The sequence below is a fragment of the Anabrus simplex genome, chromosome 12 (genome assembly GCF_040414725.1).
Source record: "Anabrus simplex isolate iqAnaSimp1 chromosome 12, ASM4041472v1, whole genome shotgun sequence".
NCBI classification, from domain to species: Eukaryota; Metazoa; Arthropoda; class Insecta; order Orthoptera; family Tettigoniidae; genus Anabrus; species Anabrus simplex.
Window position 1 is genome coordinate 38,604,503 of NC_090276.1, and position 27,646 is coordinate 38,632,148.

At 38.8% G+C, this 27,646-nt stretch overlaps 1 protein-coding gene across 4 annotated transcripts in view; it reads right to left on the minus strand.

Annotated features, from left to right (window-relative positions):
* Window positions 1-27,646, minus strand: part of Swt1 (Swt1 RNA endoribonuclease) — a 241,258-nt gene that overhangs the window by 192,198 nt on the left and 21,414 nt on the right. For all 4 annotated transcript variants that reach the window (XM_067156738.2, XM_067156736.2, XM_067156737.2 and 1 more), the window contains exons 2-4: window positions 17,342-17,422; window positions 10,875-11,403; window positions 4,515-4,601 (exon numbers count right to left, since the gene is read on the minus strand). In XM_067156738.2, coding sequence (XP_067012839.2) covers window positions 4,515-4,601; window positions 10,875-11,403; window positions 17,342-17,422 — 697 coding nt within the window. The remainder of the gene's footprint in view (window positions 1-4,514; window positions 4,602-10,874; window positions 11,404-17,341; window positions 17,423-27,646) is intronic.

Sequence of the window (27,646 nt, forward strand, 5' to 3'; positions counted from 1 at the left end):
GGTCGTCTTCGTCGTAAATCTGTTCCTCATCAACTCCAGATTCTTTCTCCACCATAGCTACAATTTCTTGGTCTGTTTGTATAATTGATGACAGTCAGCTTCCATCCAATCGCTAATGTCATTTTCATTGTCGTTTTCTCCTCTACGAGTTCGTAACCACCCTACTGTAATTTTATACAGTATTTTATTAATGTAACTGCTAAAGAATGGACATTTCAAATGACAATATGTACTGTACCGTATGGTAGAAACTATTTTCTTCAGACAGTTGAGGCGCTGGCCTTCCAACCCCAACTTGGCAGGTTCGATCCTGGCTCAGTGCGGTGGTATTTCAAGGTGCTCAAATACGTCAGCCTCGTGTAAGTAGATTTACTGGCACGTGAAAGAACACCTGCGGGAGGAAATCCCGGCACCTAGACGTCTCCAAATACCGTAAAAGTAGTTAGCGGGGACATAAAAACAATAACATTATTATTAGAAAATATTTTCCAATTAATCCGGAAATTTCGTAATCTGAACAGACTCTGGTCCAATTAGTTCGGATTAACGAGACTACTGTATTTCAATTTTGTGATGTTTAACAAAATTGTTGATGGTTCATTCTTTCCTGAATTTTCCGTTTTCCCGTGTTACTTTTTTTTTTTTCAGGGGTCCCTCCAAAAATGGAGAATCGATGTTCCACTGTAATAAGGATGTAAAGGAAAGAGCATGTAAGTCAGACCTAAAACCCCAATTAGAGCCCTCACCAAGATTACTTTATTCAAGAACCACAAAAGATCTTCAGGAAAGACTTATTTTGGGCGATTCTGACAAAAGAGTAGTGTTACGAAAATAATGAAAACTTTGGGCCGGGAAGATTAGGGAGCACAGAGACTAGCACCTGGACTAAGTGGCTTGATCGGAGTTTTTACAAGTAGGAAAGATCATAATATGACGGTAAAGTACGAACAATTGGGCATCAAGAGTGAACATTTTAGCACATTGGTAACTTTTCCCTTTTGCCGTTGGATTTAAACAGAAATAATGTGCCCAGACGGAGAGAGTAAATTAAATATCTATATTCAACACTTTTCCTTCTTTCTGGAGCCCTGACTGGCAACACTCGCTAAAACATTCCTGTCACCATCAATATTACTCATTTTGTTAAATATGTATACCAAGGAACACTAAAAATAAAACACAAACACAGAATTAGTATCAGAATGAAGAATAAGGAAGAATTAACAAACAGGACAAAGAGTCAACAGGGGAGTTACATGGCCTAATTTGTCCATGTTCACATATATTGTGTTTTGATTGAGGGTGCTGAATTTGTGACGTTTTGGTTCAACTTTACTTTGTTCAGGCGTCGACAGGGATTTATGTGCTTTTCCCTGTCCCAGAATATTTTAGGTGACAAAGATCCAAACTAGTAAGAAAGTAATGTTTCTTTTCCCTGCTATGGTGTTTGAGAGATTTGCATAGTACTACTCCCTGAATGTACTTGACAATAAAAAGCTATATAGAACGTCAAGTAGCAAAGATCGAAATAAATGAACTTGCATACAGGATAAATTATTCTGACTTATAGGACGAACAACAATAATCCAAGACCATGCCCAATATTTATACATGATATCTCAACAGTGGTGTAGTTACAGAGGACGTTTTAGAGTTACCAACTTTCCCGTGCTCGAAACAGCTTAACTTCTAAATTGACAGTTTGCAAATCACGTGGCCAAAGCCTTACCTGTCTTGTCAGTGCTCTATTGTTGGAGAACAGCTAATGCAACAGCTAATGCAACAGCCCTCATAAAATATGGTAATCGGAAAAGCTAATGAGCAGCAGAAACACGCTGAAACAAATCCATATAAACTTGGAACACACTGTATGCACTTACTAACACCATGTGACTCTAAAACAAGAAAAACAAATTGAGAATAAAAGGGAACAGTTTTGGCTAACAGCATTTCTACTTCAGAAACTACGAGAGGCTTATTCCTTTTACAGCAACATAACCTCTAATCTGAGCGCAGATGTTGACAATTGCATCAAAGTCGCAGTGATACACTGGAAGTCTGTTTTATGTTCAGGACTTCTTGCAATTTCATACATAATACATACTGGCAAATGCAGTTTCTTTTCCTTCACAAGTTAGAAGACTTGAGACCTTTCTTCAAGTCATGACTAGAGAGACAAAGACTAGAAATAATTAAAGTGGAACCTCGATTCTCTGTTTTTGGAGGGACCACGGAAAAAAACCGTACAACACGGGAAAACGGAAAATCCGGGAAAGAATCAGCCACCAATAATTTGGCTAAACATCACAAAAATGAAATATATATAATCATAATCTTATAGATACTCCTAAACCAAACTACAGCCCCAACGGGCCTTCCGCCTACCAAGTGACCGCTGCCTGGTACAAAGGCCTGCAGATTACGAAGCGACGCATGGTCAGTGTGACAAATCCTCTCGGCCATTATTCCTGGTTCTCTAAACCGGGGTCGCCATCTCACCATTCGATAGCTCCTCAATTAAAGGTAATCGTAGAATGAGTGAACCTGGAACCAGCCCTCATATCCAGGTAAAAATGCCTGACCTGGCCAGGAATCAAACCTGGGCACTCCGGGTGAGAGGCAAACAAATTAGACCGCAGGGCCAGCTTCAAAAATTAATTACCGGTATGCGACTTACAAAATCTCAAAACTTTATATTCAGTTTTACCGGCGAAACTCCATCGATTTCCTGTGAAAACTTCTTTCAATTCAGCAACTTATATCAAAACTCTTTGAACAATTTAATACTGGTAACGCCAAGCCAAACAACAAGCGCCCACTAGTAGATTTTTAATTCTCTAATCTAATAAAATAAAGCACATTAGGTACAAAAGCACCCGACATGATGGCAAACTGCCTTTTTAAAATCTTCCATTGTAATTTGTTCACAGGTATACTGTTCGTAGTCAGTTTATGGAAATCTTGTACCGCATAAATTAAGCTTACGTCGACTTTTAATGGTTATGTTGAACTCGAGAATATGATTTTAAAAATATCGATTCTCAAAAGTTCTCAAATGCATTATACCAATTCTGCACGTCACTAATCACAATCAAAATGGAAAGAGAAAAAAATCATCAAAACCTCAGAAATTACGGTTATTCGAGACCTTGAGCTCAGCCGGAAAGCACGCTCGCTGTACAAGTCTTTACGAACACGAAAAGTTACAAACTTTTTAAATATAACATGCACAAATAAAACAACTGCAGTATTTATAACATTTTAACACAAAAACGTGAAATTCCCAGTCTTACATCAGGACCAAAACAGTAATATGCAATCCCAAAACCTCCCATACAGTGCCCTGAGGAAAATGCCGAAAACCTGTTTGGCGACACAATAGAAAAAAGTAAAAATAAAAGTCTAACCCTGGACATAATGTAGACGTTTTGCAAGTACGAACATTTGACGAAACTCGTTCCGCCTTCAAGTAGAGCTGTCGAAATGCGCTCCGTCTCCTTCCAGTTGTGGCCACTCTCTGCTTTACGATTTCCGAGGTTTCTCTAAACATTACCACCCGAATACGATGCTAAGGTGGTCCCTTATGCAAGTTCACCGCCAATCCCTTTTCCAGTACAGTGCTTTCTCTAATTATCACAATGACGGGACATTAACATCAAGATCCGTACGTATGCCGTAGTCGTCCTTTTGTGAGGTACAGTTTCTTGAAAAAGACGTGATCGAGGATTTAACATTGTTGCGACTGAAATTTCTGGACGTTTGATCAGGGAAATAGTTTTTTTCGAGGAACGGAGAATGTGGGAATTTTACAACATGATTTAATCAGGATGCTCGCGGGACCACGTAATTTGAACGAATCATGCGGGAAAACGTAGTTTCCGGGAACGTATAATCAAGGTTCTACTGTATATGAAAAATATGAATAAGGTCTACTGAAGAAAATGCAAGATTATGAACTGTATCAAATACCATACACATTGATGAGATGGCTTAACTTAGTGGTAAATTTAAACTTAGCTGGCAACAAGATTTCAAGATCACACACTATCGATGTAAATCCACACGCATGGCAATTTGTGATTGACTGGTTGTCTCGTGTTTCTGCTCATAACCATTAGACAGCACCAAAACATCAATTTAGAAGTTATTATTTTTGAAGCATAAAGCAACATCTGAGGAGGAAGGGAGAGAATGTAAGGGTGATGGTGCGAGTGAAAGAGGAGCTTTGGCTAGTGACTGCCAACTGAAATTTTCTAACTTAGACCAAGATGGTTCCAACAAGCCCAGAAATGATACAGTATGCTGAAGGAAGTTTGCTTCTCTACTACAAGGCACAACAAAGTGTTTATTTGTATAAGAGTTAACAGTGTCAAATGATACACGAATAGAAATCTAAGTCTTACAAATTAAGCTACTTTTTGGAAGACAATTACATTTTTATAAAGCTTAACTCATACATTTTAACAGAAGGAAATATAAGTTACATCAACGGTTATGATAGACAATTTACTTACTAGTTTGTGGCTTTTTATTCTGCTCTTCAAGTTGTAAGCGGAGCAACTCTAGCCGCTGAGAGGCATTGCCGCGGACTACAGGATCATCTAAATTTAAACATTTAACAATATTAGGTGAAACAAAAGAGTTAATACTGAATTGTAAACAAAGATTAGTGAAATGAGAATTAAATACTGAACTGTAAAGAAAGAAACTAGGAGAACAATTGTTTTAGCACCAAACAAAAGATTGATGGTATGTTCAGTTACAGTAAAATTGAAATTTTGTGCTTTCATATTTGAGTACCTAACAAGCAAAATATTAGAGATAGATTATTCATCCTGGTAAACTTAACTATGTAGAACTATAGCTAACAGTAACTAACTGTACATTAAAATTACAAAAGTCAAGGGGAAAGAGCACAATAAAGAAAAGGAGTACATTGTCCCCATGTTTCATTAGGTCTTAATGTAAATATATATATGAAGAAGACTAGTACTATATATTCTAATGTGTGAAATTTAAATAAATTTTAATACATAGCACTGACTATACCTATTGTATCTCTCTATTTACTGTAACATCTCTGGAGATGTTTCCAATCTATAAGGAGCTACAGTTCCACAAATACACACAGAAGTAAAAAACAAAAAAAAAGAGATCTCTCAGGCAATTCACTGCGCATGAACAACAGCAACACAACTGCTAAGCAATTCACAAGTGATCGTCAAAAACACGACTGTTTCACTCTGATGGTGGTGGTTATTTTTATAACTAGATAATCATCCTCTCTGAAAAAAATCAAGTGGAAAAGAAATTTCAAATAAAACAAAACTATTTATTCACTGAAGGAATTTCAAAGAGAAGTACAAAATAAAAACAAAAAAAGTATTGTAATAAGCCGAACAGTTCACTAATGAATCACAAGGGAACAGGAGTTCCCTGAGTAACACAACACTTATAACTGAAATAACCTTGATTAATCCAGTCGCACATAAAGCGGATGACGAGATCAGCAGTAGTCGTGTCATCAGCTAGTATGCGTTTGAGAGTTTCCTGCAGGCTGAGGCTCCGTCTTAGGCCAGCAAGATCAGCGGACTCTGCGAGGACGTGGGCCACGGTGAGTCTGCCCCACAAGAACACAGTGGGAGGTCTTCCCTCTTTAGGAGATGAGTGCATAGATCGTCCATGATCTATTCTCAGCCTACACAATACTATGGCCACTAAGTGACGGTCGGAAAAAGGACTGCCACGTGGTAGTTGTCTTCTTAATCGCTCTCAGCTTGTTGGGAGTTTGGATAGCTAGTCACTCCGATTCCCAGGACGCCAAAATGGTTCTACGTAGCTGAGAACAAATATCTTTAGCAGGTACATTCATAGGTCTTGGAGGTAAAAGTTCTGCTTCCTTTGCAGCTTCATTTCCTGCAATCCAAACGTGGCTTGGAAGCCACGCGAAAGTGATTCCGGTGCCAGTATAACTTACCTGGCTGGAAGGTCATGAATCCGTTGCACCAGTGGATGTTGCGAGAAACAGGTTTCAATAGACTGCAGAGAACTTAACGAGTCCGTACACGAGAAAATTGTTTCTTTCATCAGTCATTGCAAACTGCAGAGCTTCTAATATGGCATAAAGCTGTGCAGTATACATGCTACATACACTTGGAAGCGAGATTTTCATGCTTATACCATTGATGACGAAAGAGGGACCAACATTTTCTCCGATTTTAGAACCATCCGTGAAGATATGTTTTGCGGACAGATATTGGTGAACAAAGTCTTGGAAATACCTCCGGTAAATGGAGGAATCCGTGTTCACTTTTGGCCACGGAGTAGAACTAGACGTATATCCGGTCGCGGAACTAGCCACGGATGTACATCGCTAAAAGGCTGTTCAAGACAACCACTGATATCTATATTTAAATCACGACACAAGCTATCAATTCAAAACCTGACCGGCTGTGTGGCATTCAGCCGGTCTTTGTACCTCTAGTGGTATTGGGTACTAATAATGCATTGATAGCTTGGATGTAGCGGCATTTCGCGAATTTGGCTGCATACGTGAGAAGTAACTGCTGCCTCCTTATTCCTAGAGATGGAACTTCCGCTTCAGCGAGCATAGATTTTGATGCTGAGCCATAAGCCGCGCCACCATAGTCCATTCGGGAGAGGGCCATTGCCATGTAAAAACGTAGCAGCACAGCAAGGTCAGCCTCCCACGAAGTGCTGCTGAGAAATTTGAGCATCTTAAGTCTCTTCATGAAGGCAACCTTCAATTGACAGATGTGGGGAGACCCAGGAATCTGCACGCATCTACCACTGGTAAGACGCTGTTTTGAAAGCGGAGCTCTGGTTCAAGACGCACAAGCCGACGTCGACAGAAGTGTACAACTGAGGTTTTCCCCGCTGAAAACTGAAGACCATGTTGCAGGACCCATCTGTCGACTCTGTTAATAGCTTGCTGTAGCTGTCTCTCAGCAAACGCCATGCTTCCAGAGCTGTAATGCAGAGCTAAATCTTCTACATATAGCGACGGAACAACTGCGGGCCCAGCAGCGGCAACTATGCCGTTGATGGCAAGTGCGAACATCGTAACACTCAGTACAGATCCCTGTGGTACGCCATTTTCTTGAACGTAATATCATAGCGAGTAGAAGGTAGAAGTGTGATCTCTCCCCTAGTTCATCGGTTCCTCTGCTAGGCTGCTCTTGCAGCAGTAAGTGAGCTTTAGCTTACAAGTCAGCATACGAATAAAAGACAATTATTGTATGCAAAATGTTATGCTTTTGCTTACCATTCCAGGAGTCAGCTGTCAGACAGTTTAGATAGCTTCCGGGTAGACTTTGCGGTCTTAGAAGGTTTCAGTTCCTTTCTAATCTGTCTTGTTACAAAATAAAATCGACACTTTTCATATAATGTAACACAAGTTTAGGGATCATGTCCGCAACACGGTTATCACAGCATCTTCATTCTTTCAAATTAATAGTGATACTGTGCAAAAAACACTCGTTAAATATATCGCCCCATAGACTATGTTCACAGGAGAGTTTTTGTTCCACTACACTTTCAACTTGCATGAATGCATTATAAACTGCTCTGGAAGGATGGCTGAAGAAAGTGCTGTCAATGCTGTATTTATTGCTATAGTCCCTAACAAATGTGAGGGCTATGGCAAGCATTTCTTCTGTAGGCTTTCTGTGAAGCAGGCTGACACATTTATGACATTCTGTGACCTTGGATACGTTGCGTATTATATTTCTTCCTAGGTAGTAAATCAAACATGCCATTCCAAAACTGCGGCTGTCACTGTTAATTAGACCTAAATTTTTCTCGCACACCGGCAAGAGGTCATCCATGTTCTCAGTGAAGTCTAGTGCTTGCCTTATTTTAATCTGTGCATTTTCTACTACAGCCTTATTTGTCCCTTCTGTCTTCCTAGCCAGTGTTCTCATTTGATTGATGAATTAAGTCAATATCAGTTCAGATTTGGGTTCACAATTACTGTCCGATGATAGGGCAAGTTTGGTTGGGATATAAATAGGCTGAAACATGTGTAAATTCAGAAAATCTATTGTTGAAGGGTGGTTGTCACAATTTAATGAGCCGTTCTAGTGGATCTTGATTAAATTTGGCTGTGAGCACACATCGGAATTCATTATTCCATAAACACTCTGACACTTGTATGGTGCTCTCAGTTGTTACTCTTATGGATTCAAGAGTTCTTTCTGAAGAAAAAGTATTATACTTCCCACTGAGGTTATCTCTCCATTTTATTAATGTTTGATGCCCTATTATTCTTTATAATGAGACCCTGCTGGTGTAGAATTATTTAATACTATTAGGATATTTAATTCCGTAGTGAACGTTTGTATCGGTTTACTGTCTTCAAATCCCTCTGAGTTCATCTGTTTTCGTTTGTTTGTTTCGTGAGATATTGTGGTGAGTTAGGGAATATATGAGGGGCAGGGCCAGTTTTCAGTTTCCGTCTATCTCTAGGAATTTCTACCTGTTCGCCTTGTATTACAAATGAATTTGATTTAACAATAAATTCATCACAAAAATGCGAATCGCACACTTAACACTTATCAGAAAGTTGTCTTTTCTGGGAATCGCCTTTTCACATTTTGAAAATCATTTTTAGGTGGTTTGAAGAAGTGTTTACTTTTTGTAGTTTTATAGCCAGACTTACACCCTGGAATTAAGCATATATACTGAGTCGGAGGTCATTGTTAATATCTTGTATTGTTTCATGTAAGTCTGAAGTCTTGCAGTGTTGATAAATTTGAAAATCGTCAGCATAGAGGTGGTGTGTATTATTTCCTGTCACAGATGGTATGTCATCGATAATAAATCCAGAAAAGTAAGGGCCCAAGAATAATGCCCGGTGGGGCACCACTAAGTTTCATTTTCCAGTTAGAGGCCTTGTCGTTCACTTTACATGCTGTTACTCAAATAAGAACTAAAAAGCTTAAGTGCAGCCAGGTCGAAATTTAGCAGTCCCCATTTTCTTTACCATAGTCTGAATTTCTATAGTGTCAAATGCGCTACTGAAGTCAAGAAGGATAAGTATAGTGAGCAGTCGTTTGTCCATAATGTTTCTAATGTCTTCAATAACCTTCAAAAGTGCAGTCGCAGTACAGTGACCCTTCTTAAATCCAGATTGCAAAGGGATTAAAAGAGCATTTTTGTAGGTACTCCAGAACTTGCTCGTATATTAAACGTGGGCTTTAGAAAGTGCAGCAGGTATGGACACAGGACGATAATCAGAGCGTGATTGTGGGTTTAAATACTTAGGTACCGGTATAATATTGGCTGTTTACCAGCCAGTTAGGAAAGTTCTGTTTAGTAAACAGTAGTTCAGTATGTGTGTCAGTATAAGCAGGACAGCACCCATAATATTATGTATAAAAGTAATAGGAATCTCATCTACCCCTGTCACCTTTGATTTAATCGAGTACAAAGCCTTTTTTACCTGATTTTCTCTGACACTGTGAAATGTGAATTGGCTGGAGGAGAGCGAGGTCAGTCGGTGCAGTTAATTGGGATAGGTTGAATATTTATTCTACGAAAATAATCTTGCAGTTTGTCAAGTGGAATATCAGGAGTCGTCTGCCTCTGTTGATGGTTTCCTATTCCCAGAGCTCTAAGTTGGTCCTATGCACGATTAGAATATATTATGTTAGCAAAATTCTAGAAATATGTACATTTTATATTTCTGATTAACTGCTTTGTGCGATTTCTTAAGATGCGGTAAGATTTGAAGTCTGAGTCATCTAGGGTTTGTTTATAATGTCGAAATAACGAGTCACGGTGGGCCATCATTCTCTTGGTTTCATCATCTAGCTATGGACAAGAAGGGCGAGAAACCTTTATTAGACGTTTAGGGACATGTCTGTCATATCAGTTCTTTACCACCGTATTAAACAAGTTAACTTTAGCGTCGGTATCATTTAGACTCCGTATATCGTCCCACGGTACTTGATAAGCGTCATATTTCAAGTAATCCAAGTTTATGTCCTTCGTATTTCTCACAGTTATATAGTCGGGTTTGTATTTAGGCTCTTTGAGGGAATACAATAAATATATAAAGTCAAAGGTCAAAATGGATGGTACAGGGATTTGCCCATGGGGTATTACTTTACCTAGGTTGTTCGTTAGGAGATTGATGAGTGTGTGTGATGAGCAGTTTGTTGCATACACATGGTTCGTGAGTTTTAGCAGGAGAATAGTCATGTTACAAGTAGTAAACAAATCTACTAATCGATTACCGTCGTGAGTTGTATTAAGTAGGTTAGAATTGAAGTCACCCATAATGATTGTGCGTTCATAAATAGCCTAGAAGTCTAGTAAATACGTTTCGAATTCGGTCATATGTGGTACATCAGGCTGTTTTGTATATGACAGAAATCATCACCTTTTGTCTGTTAATATTTACTTCAATGATAATATTACAAACATAATCTAAAACACACTAATGCAAGAGCGCGTAATTTAAAATTCCGGATAAAGATTTCTTTCGCTCTCGCGGGGGCAGATGAGTTCCAGATAAACAAGTGTAATGCTCAGCCAAGGTTAAAACCCTAATATTTTGTTATATTCATATTATGTACTTATTAATAAAATCTCATTTTTGATATAACGTGTTTTAAGTAACTTTAAAACAGAGATATCTGTATAATCATGAGCCGATTGCTCCAAGTCGCCCAGTTATATTTTAGCAAGTAATTACTGGTATAAAACAATTGATTTTACAGCAAAATGATCATTACCACAAATTAGGATATGTTATTTAATCTTCAGCTATATTTTACTGAAACCTGTCTGAACCAACCACAACAATTCCATTATCAGTAAGCCATTTTAAGCAGTTTACAAGAACATACCTTTTAACTTTCCATTACAAACAGTTTTCACATCCGATGGATTGAGCTTGTGGACGACATCCTCTCTTACGCTGGATTTTCTCCGGACTGCCTTCAGCACATTTCTGTCTTCAGGGAATGTGTCTAAACAGCTCCGTGAGTTTGGAAGAACCGAATCACAACTAGTATCTTCATAACTGTCCAGTGAATTACTAACTGAACTGCCATCAGAGAAGGAGGGTCTTTTCAAGTGCACTCGAGAAGGTCTCTTGGCATCATTAGTATTTCTTGCTAAATGTGATGGTTTCCTCCACATTTTTCTCTTACCCTTATTAAGATTTTCAGATAAATTTCTGTCACATGCTTCACTTTTACATGAATTCTCAAAGGACACACTTTTAACAGTACACCCAGGGTTCTTATCAGTCGAATGATTGACTGAACGCAGAATAATACTTTTAGGTTCTGGAGGACTGCACACTTTTGTACTTAAATGTGTCAAAGTTGCAGGCTCACTATCTCCACCTTGAAGTGTTGCACCAGACACTTTCTGAAAATGGAGAGAAAAAAAATATGAAAAAATATCATATAAACAGAAAATTATAATTTCTTATTTTAGATGTGGTTATGTGAATGAATCGTATCCAAGAAATGTCACTGTAAGCTTCACCCAAAATGGAAGAAAACAAATGCTGTCACATAAATCAACAGTAAAATTAGCAGTAAATTGATATATACGATTATTACTAGAGAAATATAGATCCGTAACTACAGCGACAATTTTGCTGTAGACATGACTCTCTTCTGTGGCATTCCACTTCATTGTGCCATCTTTGTTTCCTTCCTGAGGTCCAGGGCTAGCACTGACGAATGGAAGTGCAATGTTTGTGAATTCTCAATATTTTTATCCATCATGACCAACGCGGGCAGTTCAAATGGGAAAATGGAGGCGAAAAGTTTATCGTAAATAACACAAAAATGATTTTTGTTGAAAGAAAAATAGTTTGGTCCCTGGACCAATAATTATATTAATTAATGAGTTATGAGCACAAGTTAACAACTCGCTCCCACTAGAAACATCAAGCAAAGCAAAACAAAGCAAATAGGTTAAGTGAGCAAATACTTCACACACACAAGTGTTACATGAACAAAAGACATAGCCTACTGAAGCACTGCTGTAGTAGAATTCATACTCGCAATGTAGCAAGGAATGTACGTATGTATAATTTGCATAAAACCAATAATTATCTACCATTCAGGACAAAAATTATAAAGAAATTTCATGGATACAATTCATTCACAAACCCCTAGAAGTTCCTCTATTTATAGCTGGAAAAGAAAGTATATGCATGTATATGCATTTGGTTGGAGGTATGAAAGAATTAGCACTGCTGTGAAGTAATATGGAAAGCTCATTACTGATCTTGTTGGGATACACTCTCGCTACTTATTTTTTTTTGCAAAGTAGCTTAATGGTCCAGTAAGTTGGATAGTTTCCAGCGACGATGTGATAGGAAGGAGCCAGGACTGGAAAGAAAGCAACCATGGCCATAATTAAGATACAGCCTCAGCATTTGCCTGATGTGAAAATAGGAAACCACAGAAAATTGTCTTCAGGACTGCCGATAGTGAGGTTGAAACCCACTATCTGCCAAACGCAGGCTCTCAACTACGCAGCCCGCACCACAGTCAGCTCGCTCGGTGGGATAGAATATTGGGAAGACGTGTTTTTAAAATCTGCTTGGTATGCCAGTGTGGAGAATGTTAGGGACAAGTGAAATGGAATAAAGGTCCCTTCTCTCCATTAAATATTATCAGAACAGGGTGAACTGTGGCAATACCTTGAAGTACAGGATCTTTATTTTAAAGCTGTGCAAGAAGGCGTGATACTAGTCAGATGGTGGATCTCACCATGTGCAACTGAGGTACCAGAGTTAGACTAGCAATTGAGCACGGTGATGAAATGTTAATACGGTATGTGAAACTGATAAAGTTGCTTTATTGACTTTGGGAACAGTGTCTCATCAGTGTTTCAGTGTTCATACAATTTGCAGTAGGCTATAGTTTCTGTATGATAGGGTCATTTGCCTGGTGTGAAAAATGGGAAACAACAGAAAACAATCTTCAGGACTGCTGAGAGTGGGCTTCCAACCAGTCACCTCCCGAATGCAAGCAGACGGCTAAGCAACTCAAACAGCGTAGCCACTCTATAACAAGTATTCTCTGTAAGGAGTGGAGTGGCCTGTGGGGTTAAGGTGCTGTAGCTATGGAGCCAAGCTCTGCATTCGGGGGGAGGTACAGGTCACCTATAAGTAGAGCACCTGTTTTTTGCAAAGAGCAAAATAGCGATTTTTTTTAACTTTTACAAATTTGGCTGGAAATGAGAAACAATTTACATTTAAGTAAATTATGTGGAATAACTCTTTGATTTATGAAGCACAATGAAGGGTGATTTAGAAAATGAAGGTTCTTATCTAACAGAGCAAATTCCTATCATACGAGAATATCTTGAAACCACACAGCGTTTAGCGACCTAGTTAGTAGTACACAAAGAGCAGGTACAGGTATTAATGTGATTGCCATTCTTCTTTCCCTGAAATAAAAATCTGAGCACTTTATGGAAGCTGCAGGGAAAGCTTTATGGATCCCGCTCAGAAGGGCCTAATGTTGATAGTGAGAGGTAATTTTACAAGATAACAGCTCTGACTCCTAATAATGTGGAACTCACAGTACTTCTTTTACTTTAGGTATGTGCACTAGGCTCTATTTAAAGTGGTAGGATGACACTTTGAAATATCTATGCTGTAATAAGCATGTTTCTTGTACACATGCAAAAATAAAACTGATGTTTTAATTAAAATATGCTATCAACTACCTTCTGGTTTAGCTTTTATTGCTCAAAAATGGAAATAAAATATAGCAAAATGATTGACGAAACAAAATAAAAACAAAATATATACCAAAATGCCTTTTTAAAAATTATGTAATTAGGCACAAATTTCCACCACAAACAGGTGCTTCTACCTATAAGACCTGCTAAAACTACCAGCCAAATGTCAGAACAGTTCCTATTCATAAATCAAAGCTGATTCCTTCCATCTCACCCAATTTTCTTCACAATCATTCATCTCATCAAATGAGGTTGGCGTTGGGAAGGGCATTTGACAGTAAATACATGCCATATAATTGTATCTTCCCCTCATCCCAGACCCACTATTAGGAAAATGGGACTACGGGGTAGACAACCAATACAAAGCATTCTCGGTAAAGAGATACAGTTTCAATTCATTAGCAGAATCCTTAATATAGTAAAGAACTCTCACACTATCAAATCTATTCTTATAAAAAAAGAAATATAGGGGAACAGTATTAGGATAGGAAAAGTTTTAAATAGGAGCTCTCTTCAAAGTCTCCCAAGTTAATTCCTGTGACTATTACATGTGAGTGATGTTGAGAGGAAACTTGTATGCTAACAATGCTCACACAAGAGAAGAAGTACAGGAAAACATTCAGGAAGTTATGTTAGATATCTCACAGGTTCACAGGTGGAGTTTAGCAGAGTCAGTAAACCTGTTTGTAAGCTGATGTAGAGCGCTACAACACTTGGAGCATCTTCTTTAATGTCAGGTAAGTTTTTAGACTCTTACAGCAGATTGCAGAAACGATGACTAGTTTTAAGCCTTTGACAAAGTCTACCTAAACAACATCTAAATCAAGCATGATATTCCATTGCATAAACAATGTTTATGTGGGTGTTCAACTAGACATCGTTTCAAGTTTCAATATTGGTTTGAAAATGGACATAGAAGTATCTTTCATGCAACTCTTTGCTTTTCGCAACCAACAAAATTCGTCAGTGTGCACGCCGAACGCCAGTAAGCTGTTTATCTTCTACACATTACTCGAATATCGCTAAGCATGAGCATGACTTGCCCACAAACAAGAATATCGCTTTCGGTGGAAATTAAATCTCATAATATTATCGACACTAAAGCGACAGGCCAAAGTACTGGGACATGTAGCTTTGATTATAGCGTTGTTCTGGTGAGTATAATCTAGTCTTAAATAGCTTCGAAGAAGGGAAGATGAAACAAGAATAATGTTTAACCGAATGTGTTGTACAGGCCATATAGATGGAGATCGTATCATCGGCAGCCCTGAAGACTGTTTTCCGTAGTATCCCCATTTTCACACCAGACAAATATTAGGGCTGTTTTTATTGCCACGGCTGTTCTTACCCAGTCCTCCTCTTTAAACAATAATCGCCACCACTTGACTTTTCGTATCTCAACAGTTGCCAAAAACTTATCTGAATTAGTGCGATGATTATATATAAACATATAACCTACTCTTTAGTTTTCACTATTATTCACTATTACTTGATATATTATGGCATTCAATTCAATCACCTTGTCTCTGCAATGTGGCAGCCATACTTAGGCATTGTTTAACCGCAGACATCGTCTAAACACCGTTTCTGCAATCGGCCCATCGCTTCACCAGAAATAATTATATGGCTCCATGGCTAAATTGTCAGTATGCTGGCCTTTAGTACAAGGAGTCCTAGGTTCAATTCCCAGCTGGATCTGTTTTCTTTCTTTTTCACTGGTTAAAGCAAATTCAAATAAGCTAGTTGACTTACTGTCCACTGTTAATGATTGTCCCACTATCGACAAACCTAGTCACAAACCACACACGATAGAGTATTAAAATGCAACTAATTATGGAGTGGATTCTCATTATCAGATGCGTAATTGCTGGTGTTGAAGCCAGAAAACAAGAATGCGGCCACTGCGTGTTTTACAAAATGCTGCATAGCAAGTGTGAATTCGTAGGTTATCTATTTTCATGATAATGAGCATTAAGGAGGCCGCAAGTTGCCAAGAGACGACATTTCCAGTAAAGAACTCGCCAAGTCATGGATAGCGGAGAGACTGAAAACACTGAGCTTACAAACACACCAACGAGTAACAACAGCAAGAGTCCTCAGTGATGGTTCACCAACACAAAGTAAAGAATTGGTTAGAAATGCCAAAAGAACCGTTTGTCAGATGTGTCTTCCTCAAATAAGACAAATGACAATAACACACTGCAACAAATGTTGCCATGCACACTGCAAGGAATATTCAGCAAATCCCTGTATTAACTGCTGTAAACAAGACATCAGAAACTTGAAAAACTAGGAGTTATCACTCTGTAAAAGAACTTGCATGTTAATTTTGTGAGCAACTACATTTTATTCACAATCAAAATAGTCTTAAATTTTTATAAGTGTTTGTGTTTATGAACTACAGAGATAGACTTTGTATATAAGGGTTAAGAGAAAGTAGAACTATGCAACCAACTCCTATTAACAATGAGAGGGAAAAGGAAAAGTTTCAATACTTTGAAGAATGAATGTATAGGGGGAAAAAAGGGGAAGGGCCACGACTGATATGAAAATGATTCCCTAGGCCCTGCAAACCTGATAGTGTCAGAGTCAGAAAAGATTAAGAGTTAACCGTGGGAGGTCAGATAAGACAGGAAATATGAAAGGCAAGGAGACTGACACAAGAAAGTGGGAGAAATGCCACACTCAACTGGAGGAACTGTGATCACCAACCCATGTTCTCAACTTGGGAGCCTCTGGCCCCCCCTTTCAGCAGCCTCGTATGACAGGCAGGGGATATCATGGATGTATTCCACCACCCCCACCAACACTGGATTCGCAGTTGAGAGAAGAGAATGGGACTTATAATAGTTGGAGTGCAATAAGATCAAAAGAAACATGTGCTTATTTTTAGGACATTAAAAATACAATTTTAACAAAAAATGGTTTTGCTATTGTTCATAATAATTGCAAATTCTTAAAGAAAAACCTGTATATGCATATAAAAAAGCAATTTGATAGAACATGAAGTTATTTTAGAAACAATAATGTTATTGATTTTACGTCCCACTAATTACTTTTACACCGAGGTTCCGTGACTTTGCCCCGCAGAAGTTCTGTAATGTGCCAGTAAATTTACCAGCACGAGGCTGATGCGTTTGAGCACCTTCAGATACCATTCGACAGAGCCAGGATCAAACCGGCCAAGTTGGGCTAAGAAGGCCAGCGCTCTACCATCCGAGCTACTCAGCCCGGCTCTTTCAGAAAAAAAAACCATGTCATTTGTTTTTAATTAGTATCTTCTTTACCTGGTATTTCCTTAATTTTGTATTTGTTTTTGATGGACCAGAAAGCTTCAAGGCCATGAAGTTATATATACGATAGGAACATCGAAAAGAATCCATAACAGGAAAAAAGAAGCAATAAAAAGAACACAAAGGGCAAGGACAATCTCCACACTGTTTGGCTCTCACATCATCAATCCCATTTCTTCTAGTACATCCATTCAAGTTTCAATTTTTCTATATGTGACTGTTTGCACTTTTTTGTTACATTCCATTACATAAAGGTTACATATTACACTAGTGATTTACCCCGATAATGTACTGTAAAAACTTACTTCATGAGCAGCATTCCGAGGATGACATTCACTTTCGACACGTTTACTGCTTTCCGCTGATGTTTCGTTTGTTGGCTCATCCTGTAGAACATATAAGAAAGTTAACAGATATGACTTATAATTGTAAAGACATGGAATTTACAGGAACATTTAATCCTCCTCATGAAGGGTGACCAGATATATAAAACACTACCTGCAGTACCTGACATTGCCCGGTTATTGTCTGAATGTTTATGTTAAAGATTTGTATTACCAGTCAGTTATGTGTGAAGTGAATTTTTATAGAATTCCTTTTTGAAATGTTGATTGTAATTTTATGATTATTTTTATATCTCATTCACCCCCCACCCTCCACTGCACAGAGGGCTGAACTTTGACTTTAAAGAATCCAGTGTGTTACTTATTCTCCACAGCGACCCAGAAAACAATGGACTTGACACTATTTTCGATTATTTTTATACCTGACCCCCCTAACCCCCCACCCGTAAGGGGGCTAGAGATGGCTTACCCCCCACAGGGCTCGTCTCCATATAGCAAATAATCATCATCATCATCATCATCATCACCATATTCTAAAGGCTAAGCCTTGTCACTGCAGCCACAGTTGTCTATCTTGAGCCAGTCTTTCCAACTCAGCGTAGGTCTTGCACTTCATCCTCAGAAGCAGGTTCTTGAAGTAAGACACTCTAGGTCGTCCTCTTCCTCTTTTTCCAGCAATTTCCAACAATAAGTATTCAAAATTTGATTGAAATTACTCCAGTGATTTAGGAGGAGACATGCCATTGACACACACACATCCATTTTTATACAGTATAATAATTATCGAGAATTATAATTCTCAGGGCTTGTCACTCATGTCGCACATCATATAATGAATATGAGCGTAAATGTTGAAATATTTTGTCAAGTCATGGGCAATTGTGTATATAGGTTGTTTTCATGGTTACAATAATGGTAAAAGTGGACCAAAATATCGGCGCTAATGACATCAGTGATCCTACTACTCCATGATTTGATAGCAAATAGTTCAAACTATAGGTAACAGAATCTGCAAAATGCTGAAACTTAAGCCAGTACGTAAAAACAGAGGCCCGTTGACAACCGCTGGTCGCAGTACTACGGAGACGTCTGGGGCTATTAATTTTATAGTTCACTCCCTTTTCATCCCCACCCAAAGGAGTGCTATGAGCGTCTTACAGAACAGTTTATTTTTTTTAGATAGTAAGTCATATGTGTGTCAATTTTGGTTGGCAGCTATGCCCAAACGTACATGCATAATCTCGCAGCTGTAGAATCCTGGAGCTGATGTTGCCGTGGTTACGGCCATTCATTTCTTTATCTGATTCCTAGAGCAGGGATAGTGTGGTTCTAATATCTCCCCAACGGTTGGTTTTAGGGCCCATAGGGCTTACCGAGTTTCGTTCTTTGTGTCAAGGGGCTTAAAATGAACTTTGTCTCATCCTTAAATGACAAATTTGATTTCGCCTATATTAGCCTATTATTTTTATATTTTTACATCTCCCCCGTCACCCCCCCCCCTCCCTCGAATTATTTTGAAAATAAATGCAGCCCATGTTACTCACTGGCAATGTAGCTTTCTATAGGCTAGGCGAAGTAATTTTTAAAATAGGTTCAGTAGTTTTTGAATCTATCCATTACAAAAAAATACACACACTTTTCCTCTTTATAATATTAGTATAGAAAACAACACGACATATAATAGATTCAGACATGAAAACCAGGACAAAAAAACTGGGTAACTTTGGACATATTCTTCACATTCTTCATTACAATACTAAAACTGGTCACTTCACAAAGAGAAAAATTGCTATATTACCTTCATAGAATTACTGCTAATGTTATTATCTTCAACAAATTAGTGCAATGAAATTATGAAATTATTTTTTTATTTGTGTCCAATGTTACCCCATGTTATAAAACACACGCTAACTCTCTGCATACACTTTCTGGGGCAATATGGAGATACTAGTATAGAGGAAGAGGTCAGGAAAATTAACGATGAAAACAATTTTAAATTCACACACAAAAATCATACGCTTGATACTTATAATTGTATAGGCCTACACAACACACAATAAATCAAAGTAAAGATTACTGGAGAATGTTTTCAGGGTGGATGTATGAGTGCATTGTTTAGAACGAGCATCTTTGCTAGAAGCACTTGGTGGAGGTGTCAATCTTCTCCTAGCAGGCTTACTGATGGAAGCAGCCCTCACTGGTAGTACTTTTTCCAAGCTGGACATTAATTTGCTTTCTGCCATTCTTCCTTGTTGAAGTCTCACAATGCAACTTTTTAGGAAGGTCTACCATAGCACAAGAAACAGAACTTTGAAGCTCAGAGGTACCACTACTGACCCTCTCTTCTGGCATCTGCTTGAGCACACGCTTTTCATCAAGAGGATGTATTCCAAATTTTAAATTTTGTAGAATTTAATCCTCCTGTGTATAATCTGGACATAAGCTGGTCCAAAAGAGCAGCAAAACAGAGATCACACAAAATTATCTGCGAACTTAGTAATTAACAACACTTCAATGAGAAAACAAATTAAAAATAGCATTAATGCTGTGGGATTTATTTGTGGTAACCGTCCAAAGTTAACCCCAAAAAGTGAACCTCCATTATTAGGAAACCACTGTTTGCGTAAATTTCATTACTGTTGCAAATTTATCTATCAACAATGTATCTGTAGTATAAAACAAATCACTCTAAGCTACAATGGGGTTATATTATAAAAGTCTGACATATCTTTCAGTAACAGTAGAAACAATGCTGGATTCTTCTTTACCTCCAAAACATTAACAACTGAACACAACAGGTGATGTAAATTGAGAAGTCATGTTCCTAGCAACACGGCAAAACTAAAAGCAGCTTTTGCTATAATGAATCAGAGACCAACGAGCAAAGACGTTCATTGTGTCCAAAGTTACCCCGTTTGACGATAACTACCGATTATAAACAAACATATACATTAACATTTTAACTATCTACAGAATGTGATCTGCTAGCTTCACACTGAGAAAAAAATGTTTTCTTCAAGTAAATAACGTTAAAGAGTCTACAATTAATAAACAACATTGCTGTCCTGTGAATAAATTACAGTAAATTTAAAAAAGTTGCCTTTAGAGTAGTGTGGTGATTACATTTTTAAGAGAAAGTACAACTGGGCAACCATCCTCTGTTAACACTTATTACAAGGAAAATTGAAGAGGTCCAACACTTCGAAAAATGAAGGTATCGTCAAAAGAAAGGCAAGGGCCAGAAAGGGTGTGCAAGTGAAACACTCCCCAGGCCTCGCAAACCTACTATTGTCGGGGTCAGAAAATAACAAGAGTTGATCGAGGGAGGTTGGATAGGAAAAATATAAGTGAGGAGACTGGCACAAGTAAGTGGAAGAAATACCAGATTCAGCTAGGTAAACTGTGGCTGCCAACGCACACTCCTAAGTCGAGAGCCTCTAGTACCCCTTTTAGTCACTTCTTACGACAGGTAGGGGATACCACAGATGTTATTCTATCGCCCTCTCCCACAGGGGAAGCTTCTATTAACAGTAATCAGAAAGAAGATGTAGGAGACCCCACACTTCGAATAATGAAGGTATCGGCAAGAGAGTGAAAGGGGGAATGGAAGGACTCAGTTAAGAGCCACGTGGTCCCCAATACAAGCTTCCAAGTCAAGAGCCCCTCGGGTCTCTTTCAGTCGTCCCTTATGACAGGCAGGGGATACCATGGCTGTATTCTAATCTCCTCCCTCCAAGCATAGGGGGAAGAGGAGAACAGTATTCACAGAGAGAGTTGACCGTATGGTTAGGTTAGAGCAGCTGTGAGATAGAGCGTTCGAACCCCATTGTCGGCAGCCCTGAATTTGATTTTGCGTGGTTCCCATTTTCACACAAGGTAAATGCTGGGGCTGGAGCTTAATTAAGGCCATGGCCGCTTCCTTCCCACTCCTAGCCCTTTCCTATCTCATTGTCGCCATAAGACCTATCTGTGTTGGTGCAATGTAAAACAAATTGTAGAAAAGAACAGTATTTGATCAAAAGAGCCGGATAGTAAAGAAGAGAAGAAACCAGACACAAAAGACGCCACAAACAATCCGCTGAAAGCACAGTGTTTTGTTCTATGGTTCATCAAAGGTAGACTAGGAGCTGCAGACTATATAGCATACATACTTTAGAAAAGGGTAAGTAGAAATAAAACTCCTCCTTTAAGATGGTTCATTCTGCAAGACTTTTGAACCAATATTCCCTCAGTGTGAACAAATTATCCTTCCATAAAAAAACACAAAAAAGAAAATATTTTTGAAAAAGATAAACTGGCTGCAATTGAGGAAGAAATCCGAATTCTCCAACACCGGATATTTAAGAAAAAAGGGGTTGATGACTGGGTTGCCCCTTTCTCTATTAAGAAGCAACGAAGATAAATATACACACTGAAGTGGGAAAAACAATGCACATACAACATACTTTCATTTCGGGACACGCCGTAATATAAGTTTTTTAAATGATGCGTAATTACGAGAGAATATTCTGTATGTTGATAGCTGCCCAATTTTACTTCCTCTTAAAACCACTACCACAACCAAGAATATACTAAGTCATATATCCAAATACATTTAACAGAAGCATTAGAGTTCAGCAATAACTAATATCGAGATAATAAAGCACGACGTGTTTTCCTATGAGAATTAATAACCATACCGTATTGCAATTAATATTTTGAAGCAGTCCCCCTTTTTTTCTATAGCCTAGTTGATAACGAACACGTAAGTCAGTTGGGTAGTTAATTGGATTTGTAGTGGGAGTAAAAATATAAAATAACAAAACCTTCTCCAAACCAGATAAGAAATAAACTAAACATTACAGAAACAACACTGCACTTCGAGAATGAATGTCACTTGACAGATGTTCGAAGAAAGAAATGGGCATGACACGAGGGACAAGTTTGGTAACAGGAAATTTATTTTAACATTTCGAAGTACCGGTAACTGAAATAGTTGAAAGGCCTATTAATGATAGAAATTTCAACACCTCGTGAAAGACGACTGAAACAAGAAATAAATACGTAAAGAAAGAAACAAGCTTTTTTAAGACATAAAATTACCAAGCGAACTCATTCAAGATCCGTAACCTGTGAGCAATTATTGTTGACCAGCACTGAACACCACCCACTGCCTTCTCAATTCACACTTAACCGGAGTTGACGCTTGTCGCATTAATCGAATAGAGGGCACATTGCTCTCTTTTAATAACGAAAGAAACTAACACTAGGCCGGGCACATCGCACTGTCGACTCCCCTTTTTCTCCCGCGCTGTGTGATGTTCAGTGTGCTGAACTTGAATGAGTGACAAAACTTACGTTAGATGCTGCAAGCCAAAGTGAAGAAAAGAAAATGGGGAAGGGAAATCGAACGACACACACAGATCGTCGGAATGAAATGCTTGTGCAACACTGAAAAGATGGATTTCAAATGAAATCTGAATTAACGATCGACTCGAATTGAATAGAATAATTCTAACCGATTAATACTTCCTTGATTATAAAAAAATATGATGATCCATTTTATACTAAAAATAAAATGTCATTGGCTTTACGTCCCACTAACTACTTTGTCACGGTTTTCGGAGAAGCCGAGGGGCCGGAATTTAGCGCCGCAGGAGTTTTTTACGTGCCAGTAAATCTACAGACTCAAGGCTGACGTATTTGAGAACCGTGAAATACCACCGGACTGAGCCAGGATCGAACCTGCCAAGCTGGAGCCAGAAGGCTAGCGCCTCAACCGTCTGAGCCACTCAGCCCGACATGATCTTCGCGTTATTTCTGTATCATACCGATATTCAAAGTACTGCAGTAAAGCGATTTCTCAGGGTTCCTGTTTATTCGCATTAAAAAAAAAATAAACTGACACTGGATGAATGTAAACAATAGTAGAGGAGAGAAAAAGTGAAGAATATGCCGTCAACCGCGGCGAATACGGTCAAAAAAATAAAACAAAAAAGAAATAATTTATCCAATACGTTTTTGAAACTTGTGCTTTTTTAATTTCCAGACCTGCATATATTTATTTATTTATTTATTTGCCAAGACAGCTGAGAACAGGCTTTAAGAGGTGCAGTACAGTTTATATTGTACTACCCGACCAAGGCGAATGGAGTCCTGCACAGAACAGCGCCACTAGTAACGAATATGACATCACCGCAGTACAGTCAGCCAAGGAGAACAACTGGAGCACTAACCAAGACCGATAACAGTACTCTCATATCTTAAGGCAGATTTCGATTAGCGGCAGTATGGCCGCGTTCGCGGCCCATACATAGATTGTATGTAATCGTGGTCACGAGTTTTAGTAATAATTGTGAAATAATTATTTCGAGTCTGCTTGTGGTCGTACTTCGTAATTTTCAGTACTGAAAACAACGTATTTGGGGTATTTGAATCGCTAGGTGCTTTTACGTGGAAGCTCAAAATACTTGGAGGTTAATTATTTCTTGTTTGCACTTAGCGCCGTACAGGTTAGGTATTTATCATTATGTTTGAGTGGTGTTATTATAGAATGTAGTTAGCATGGATCGATCCCGATGTGTACCTCTCTGGGCCGTTTTCTATAAATGAGTTTAAATTAGGTTTATTTTAACTTGGTTTACGTCTGAGTTTAAACTAACATTCATTTTTCCCACATTGGTTTAAACTTTGTACCAAGTTTAAACTTGGTTCAAAGTTAAACCTACCGGGCGAGTTGGCCGTGCGGACAGAAGCGCTCGGGTGTGAGCTTGCATCCGGGAGACAGGGGGTTCGAATTTCACCGTCGGCAGTCCTGAAGATGGTTTTACGTGGTTTCCCATTTTCACACCAGCCAAATTCTGGGGCTGTACCTTAATTACGGCCACGGCCGCTTCCTTCCAACTTCTAGGCCTTTCCTATCCCATTGTCGCCATAAGACCTATCTGTGTCGGCGCGACGTAAAGCCACTAGCAAAAAAAAAAGTTAAACCTTCTATATTGTAGGTTTAAACTGCTGTTTATATTCAGGCTTCTTGACATTTTAGTAACGTATCTGTGATTTTCCTAATAGAATGGTTAGTTTTCACTACCAGTACTGCAGTACTTAAATAGAAAACGCACTAAAATTAGAACGTAGTATTAACACTAGAAAAATGGAAGAATTTATTGAAGTCTTTGATTAAATAGGAAATAATTCTGATGTGCAACTGAGGTTAAGAAGCCGCATTCCAACAAAAATTTACAAATCTGGAAAATCGGATGCAAGGAAGGTTTTTTTAATGGATTTATAATTCATAAGCGAACAGCAAGGATTGTCTTATAACAAAGGAGGATTCATTTACAACGTCAACTGCACGAAATAATGCTATTTCGCTAGAAGCAATGATTCTAGTTGCTTTAAGACATTATGCAGCAGGCATTTTTCTCATTGACTACGGGTACCACAGGCCTTAACTTGCAGTCTCCTTATAATATTATATAAAATACTGTTGGTGGCACAAATACTGTAAAGTGAAGCATAACAATATTCGTACATAAGTGGTGTAATACGTCCGCTCTCCGTGTGGTGTCTGATGGCTGTGGTCGTTAAAGCGTTAGGTCAGTACTTCCGAAACCGTAATTAGACGTTTCGAAACGAAGTAGTCGAAAATATTTCTACAATCAGAATGTTGGCCAGCACGGTAGGAGAGATGGTGGAATACAATTTCTAATGGCTAAATTGCGCGCCAAAAGCCTGGATTCAATCCCGAACCTCTCTGCCGTGTTTATATGGAGTGGGGGCATTGACGCTGTTGATGGCGATTCGTCCATCGGATGGCGACGCTAAGCCCTAAGCAGAGCCCTTGGTGCTATTCGAATAGCAGTAGGCTATGCCAACACTGGGGTTTACCCTCCCCATTCCTAAAAATAATACTGTTTCTACGTCCCACTAATTACTTTTGACCGTTTCCGGAGACGCCGAGGTGGCGGAATTTTGTCCCGCATGAGTTCTTTCACGTGCCAGTAAACCTACCGACACGAGGCTGACGCAGAGGTAAACCCCGTTATACGCGGATTCGTTATCCGCGATTTCGCATATACAGTGGCTCAAAAAAGTATTGGTCTGTCCAGATATGCTATATATGAGGACGAGGAATCTAAGGGAATTATGTTAAAAATTGACATATACTAACATATACTAGAATCCCTGATTATTTATCATCTTGTGTAACATGTACATTGTAAGAAAAACATAATTCTTCCATGTCCATATAACTAAAATGACATAACTTAAAACGATCATTTTCACTTCCCACCAAAAAAGTATTGGTCTCAATTAACATACCACAATTTCTTGATCTTTATTGAACGTTTTAGTACTTGGTAGGTCCTCCTTTCCTCTTTATAATCTCAGCTAACCTATTTGGCATCGATCGTACCAAGGTTTCCGTAGTTTTCGCTGGTATGTTATTCCATTCGGTGAGTAAGGCTTACTTCAGGACAGCTTTGTTTGATATTGCATGCTTTCTCAGGTTTTGCTTCAAACAGTGCCACAAATTCTGCATGGGGTTGATGTCGGGAGATTGTGGTGGAGTTTCCATCCAACAAGGTGAATTATATAATAGCAATAGCTTCGTATTCAGGGCTGTGTGTTTGGGGTCGTTATCTTGCGTAAACGTATACTTTGCTGAGAGTCCCATCTTTTGTACACTTGATGGAAGATGTGTCTTGAGGATGTTAATGTATGCTTTGTGATCCATAGTCCCTTCAATAAAGGCAAATTTACCTACACCATTCGCACTAATGCAACCCCACACCATCAGGGAACCACTTCCATGTTTCACAGTAGCTCTCAGGTTCTTCTATTCAAGTTCAGAATTCGTCTTCCTCAACACAGTCACTCGTCTGTCTGACATGAAGAGGGTAAATTTACTATCATCAGTAAGAACGACTGTTTTCCAATCCTCATAGCTGTCATTTCTGTGCTCTTTAGCGTACGTAAGTCTCTTCTTTCTGTTAGTCTTACTGATGTACGGCTTTCTATGGGCTGTTCTGCCCGCATATCCTCTTTCGCGTAGCGCATTTCGGATTGTTTCAGATGACACTTGCACTCCTACATCTTGTTGTAACGCAACTGCTATGTGCGGCGCACTTAGCTGAGGATTTTGAGCGAGTTTACGCACAATTTGCCGTTTGTCTTGTACTGATAACTTTGAGGGACAGCCAGTTCGTTGTCTATTTTCTATTGTCTTCGTTCATTTGTACCTATACACAATATTTTTAACAGTTGTAACAGCTCTTCCAATAATTTCACTTATGCCCTTGAAAGATTTATCTTCCTGAAATAGTCGCACTACAATCCTCCTTTCTTCCACGGTTGTTTCTTTCATTTTCCTTCCCATTGCTAGCTGAACACGGAAACAGTGCTGAATATTACTTTCCAACGTGTCAGCACGGACACAAAGAGCCAAATGCAGCAGACAGTACGATGTCACTATGATATTTTGTACTAGACCAATACTTGTTTGGCGTGTAATGACGCACGCCGTCCGTTCGCAAACAGCGTGAATCTTCTTGGCTCTATATTCAACCTACTGATGTACTTGACTGTCTTACATATCTGCGTATGTATAATTCCATTATATGCACCATTATTTGTACCATACAGTTCCGTTCATACCACGGCTATGGGCAGACCAATACTTTTTTGAGCCACTGTACGCCATATTGGTTTTAAGTCTAGTGCTGCCATCTCTTAACGGTATGGGGAAGCTGTAATTACTTAAGGAAGGATGTAGGTGAAATTTTCACAAAATGACATTCTTTTTTCTTTGGCTCTAAAAATAGTATGTAGTTTTAACTTTAAAATTCCACAGTTTCATTTCCGTATTCGAGTTCTTGGTCCATAAAAAATGAAAAACAACAATATGTTGACACACCCTTATTTCGCTGTCACCTGTACAGCTTGACATAAATTTGTAAAAATCTTGTTACTCAGTCATTTCTTGGAAATATTCCATAAAATCGTTCAGAAGGCTGCTGACAATATGGAAGCACTTCCGGTTCCCTTTCAATGTAAACAAAGCATTGATACCATGTGATGCATTGGCACTGCCAGTGGCTTCAAGTAGCCTATGCAGTGGCCTCCACGGTATGCACTAGCCATGTGTCTTGGTAGGTGTGCTAGGTACCAATTGACGAGCCCAACCTAGCACACGGGGGCAAAACGCTGGCAACCAGGAATGAGTTAGCTGGAAAATTTATAATGTCCAGTAAGGGACCATTTATATTGGTATTCTAAATTTAC